This window comes from Ochotona princeps, chromosome 2 (genome assembly GCF_030435755.1).
Source record: "Ochotona princeps isolate mOchPri1 chromosome 2, mOchPri1.hap1, whole genome shotgun sequence".
NCBI lineage: Eukaryota > Metazoa > Chordata > Mammalia > Lagomorpha > Ochotonidae > Ochotona > Ochotona princeps.
The window spans coordinates 24,444,615-24,448,589 of NC_080833.1; the positions used below are offsets into that span (position 1 = coordinate 24,444,615).

Below are 3,975 nucleotides of genomic sequence, written 5' to 3' on the forward strand. Positions count from 1 at the left end.
CTCCTTTCATAAGTCAAGGAATGTTTCTTCTGCTTGAGTTTATTATTTTTAAGTCATGATTGGCTATTGGCTTGGTCAAATAGTTCACTGCGCTGCTGGAGTTCATCGTGGAATGCTTTCCTTTTCCTGTCCTCACTTGCATCCTGGCTCTCTCCTGGTAGTAGTGCATGGCAGGGTCCAAGCCCAGGAGACCGTCCTTCTTTGTCCCTGCTTGGAAGACTGGGAGCCTCGCAGTCCTCCTAGATGCACCTGGACTCTTGGATCCTTGTGGCATGAGATGCCCACAAAGGCAGTGTATTACTTGCACAGATTTTTAAATTTATTTTGCAAAAATTCCCGATTTTTTTTTGGTTTCTGTCAAGAGTAGGGAGAAGTTAGAAAGGGGGTCATGAGGTGACAATGCCCCCTTTACTTTGCAGCAGTCATGTGAAACAGGTAGTAGTGCGCTTGCTTTACAGGTAAAGCAACTGGAGCTCAGCAAGTTGGGGTGCCCTGACCCCATTGTCACGGCTGAGGGGGACGCTGGATCTCAGATGCCAGAGCCTGTGCTCAGGCGTCTGACTTCCTTTTCATGCTGCAGAAGTGAGCCTTGGGCTCCGCCAGGTCACCACTAGTGCACTTACTCTTTCCCTTGACCCTCAGAGCCCCAGCTAGACGCGTTTCCTGGGCTGGTCCCACCTTGCCTTTCAGTTCCCTAGTCATTCTTCTGGTTGGCAGCACCATGGCCCTCTGACCTGGCTTCCAGATCTCCTGGACACACAAGGGGTTGTGGGTACCCAGTCCCAGCGGTGAGTTTAGGGTTCACTCATGTGCAGAGGGTGAGGGTTGGGAAAAAGAGGGAAACAGGAGGGGTTCTGATTCTGTTTTCTGTGGGCCAGGCAGGTGCTGAGATGGGCAGGCACCTGCTGCTGCCTGGTCTGCTCCTGTTCCTTCCTTTAATCGGAGGCTGGATGATTTCTAACTGCCTGTTGATTGAAGACTGGCTGCCTCGGGTTTCTCGCTTCCCAACCTGCCCAGTTGACTCCAGACGGCATTTTCTTATCAGCTGCTTTCAGGTGAAAAATGTTACCCAGACCTTGGAGGTTGTGCCGCGCAATGTCCAGGGGCTCTGTCTCTCTGGTTCTGTCTCACTGGTTCTATCCCAGGATGCTTTTGCCAACTTTCCAGGGCTCAAGGCCCTGGGGCTGAGTTTCGGTCTCCCACAGCTCCTGCCAGGAGCTCTCCGGGGTCTTGCACAGCTGCAGCAACTCTCTTTCATGGCTGCCAAGAGCGATGAGCTATTCTTCCTACCCTCTGATGCCTTCAGTGACCTCAGAACCCTCCAAAAGCTTTCCTTCTCAGGACTCTGCCTGGCCAAGAATATGAGTGTACAGTTGCCTCCGAAGCTACGGCAGCTGTCTGTCACCCTGAGCTGCCTTCAGGATGTCGGGGAGCTGGCTTATATCTTCCCAGATCTGATACGTGGTGCTTCCTCTGGCAATGCCTGGACCCTGGACCTGTTGGATCTATCACGCAATAGGAAGCTGAAAAATATCAGTTCTGGGTCTCTCCAGGGCCTGAGCCTGGGGACCCTGTGTCTGGAACATACCCAGGTCGAAGCAGCTGCAGTAATGGGACTGGGGCTGCAGAGGCTGGACAAGCTGGTTATGACACACACACGCACGCTGGCACTGCCAGCTGATGTAGTTGCCCACCTGGAGCTACAGCACCTGCATTTGGGGATCAATCAGATAAAGTCCATCGCACCCAAGGCCCTACCTTCCTGCCACAGCCTCAAGAGCTTGCATCTTCAGAGCACTGGACTGACTGAGCTGCCACCAGGGTTCCTGGCTGCCATGCCCAGGCTGCAGAGACTTAACCTGGCCTATAATCAGCTGCAGAGTGTCCTGCTGTGTGCAGATGGGACAGGGGCTATGTCAGAGCTATGGGCCCTGGACATGTCCAGTAATGGGCTGCATACCCTGCCTCCAGCCACTTTCTCCTGCCTGCCACAGCTACGAGAACTGATACTTCAGGGAAACCAGTTGACTTACCTAGATGGACAGGAATTCCAGGGCCTCCCGAGGCTAACGACCTTGGACCTGAAAAAGAATCCTTTGGTATCTCTAGGGGAGGGCTGGCTGGCCCCTCTGCCTGCACTGACCACCCTAAACCTGCTAGACACCCATGTGGTGCTGAGCTCAGCCAGGGACTTACAGGGTCCAGAGAATCTGCATGACTTGAGACTGCAGCTCCCCTCTGGCCCTTCTGGGGTAGCACTGTCCCTGCCCACGAGCCTGACCAGCTTGGAGCTCCATGTGGTCTGGAGCAGGAAGCCCTGGGTGCTGGCTTCTCCTGTCTTTCCGGTCTTGCAGACCCTGACTTTAGAAGGCGGGGGCTTGCAGTTGGGGTCCCAGAACATCTCTGAGCTGTTCCCTGCTCTTCGCCAGCTCTCTCTGAAGGGCCATGCCTTGGAGGCCCTTTGCTCCCAGGGTCTTTCTCATGTCTTCCTCTGGCAGCTCCACAGGCTGCAGTACCTGAAGGTCCAGGGACCAATGCACAACTTCAGACCCTGCCGTATCACGGGGCTGCCCGGTCTCCAGGAGCTCCAGCTGAAGTTGCTGCAGTCCAACCTCTGGCCTCACCCCCTGCAGCTGGAGGAGCTGGTCGGGGACCTGCCCCGGTTGCAGGTATTGATGCTGGCCAACACAGGGCTGAAGTCTCTGTCGGCTGCTGCATTCCAGGGCCTCAGCAGTCTCAAGGCCTTAGTGTTGGATGGGGAGACACACTTGGTGCTGGACGACAGCCTACAGGAACACAGTCTTCAGATGCCCCCGTACTTGTACATCACAGTTTCGACCTTGGCCTGCAGTTGTGCCAATGCCTGGGTGGAACCCTGGCTTAAGCAGTCCCCTAAAACCTATGTTTATTTCTACTACTACTACAACCATGTGTGCCCACTGGAAACTGGTGGCCAGTCCAAGAGCCCTCTCTTCCCCTTTCTTCAGGGCCACTGCCCCCAGACCTTGGGGCTGGAGCTCTTTGTGGGCTGCTCCTTGCTGCTGCTCCTGTTGATAGCCTTGCCCCTCCTCCAGGAAGCCAGGAACTCCTGGGTGCTTTATCTCCAGGCCTGGCTCAGGGCTTGGCTCCAGGGACTGTGCGGTCAGAAGGGTGAAGGCAGGAGATTCCTCTACGACGTGTTTGTGTCCTACTGTGAGGAAGATCAGGGATGGGTGGTGCAGGAGCTACTACCAGCTCTGGAGGGCTGTCCTCCCACTGGCCGGGGACTGCGCCTCTGCCTCCCTGAGCGGGACTTTGAGCCAGGCAAGGATGTGGCTGACAACATTGCTGACAGCATGGCGGGGAGCCGGGTTACTCTCTGTGTAATGAGTCACCAGGCCCTGCACACACCCCGCTGCCGCCTGGAACTCCGCCTGGCCACCTCCCTTGTGTTGGCAGCCCCCCAACCCCCAGTGCTGCTGCTGGTCTTCCTGGAACGCATTTCCCGCCACCAGCTGCCGCCGTACCACAGACTGGCTTGGCTGCTCCGCCGGGGAGACTACTGCTTGTGGCTCCAGGAAGAGGAAAAAAAGCATTTTTGGGACTGGTTGGGGAGCAGGCTCAGCAGTCTGGGTTAGGGTAGGGTGGGTGCATCAGGTGTGTTGCAGAGTTAGGACAAGCAAGCCAGCCTGGCAGCTAGATCATGGGCATGTGTGGGTATGGGAGGTGGGACCCAGCTTCCCATAGGAGGAGTTGGGGCACTGCATGTGTGGGGAAGAAGCTGATACGAGGAGCACAGGCTTTGGGGAGGCTGAATGGAAAGATCTGGAAGTTGGCAGGGGCTGCACAATGTGAGATGTGCTCTGCCGACTTTCAAATCCTGAACTATCTCTTCCAAGTGCCTGGCTGATGGAACTGGATGATGATGGAGGTTTTGTTTTTAATGGAAATCTACATGAGGCAGAAGGTGGAGGGGTAGGAGTCCTAAACCCTATA

General features: G+C 55.7%; 1 protein-coding gene across 2 annotated transcripts; it reads left to right on the forward strand.

The window, feature by feature from the left end:
- The first annotated feature begins 502 nt into the window (after nucleotides 1-502).
- LOC101523062 (toll-like receptor 12) lies at nucleotides 503-3,715 on the forward strand. Of its 2 annotated transcripts, none has more exons than XM_058678558.1 (2): nucleotides 503-788; nucleotides 879-3,715. In XM_058678558.1, exon 2 carries the CDS (start codon nucleotides 891-893, stop codon nucleotides 3,615-3,617), a length of 2,727 nt encoding a protein of 908 aa, XP_058534541.1. In that variant the 5' UTR covers nucleotides 503-788; nucleotides 879-890; the 3' UTR covers nucleotides 3,618-3,715. The 2 variants fall into 2 exon arrangements, with proteins under 2 accessions (XP_058534541.1, XP_058534548.1); XM_058678565.1 differs by lacking the exon at nucleotides 503-788 and having other exon boundaries at nucleotides 954-1,055; nucleotides 1,342-3,715.
- Nucleotides 3,716-3,975: the final 260 nt, after the last annotated feature.

Bases quoted from the DNA above. Each gene is read 5' to 3' on its own strand.
- LOC101523062 (XM_058678558.1), top strand. From the start codon at position 891: ATGGGCAGGCACCTGCTGCTGCCTGGTCTGCTCCTGTTCCTTCCTTTA.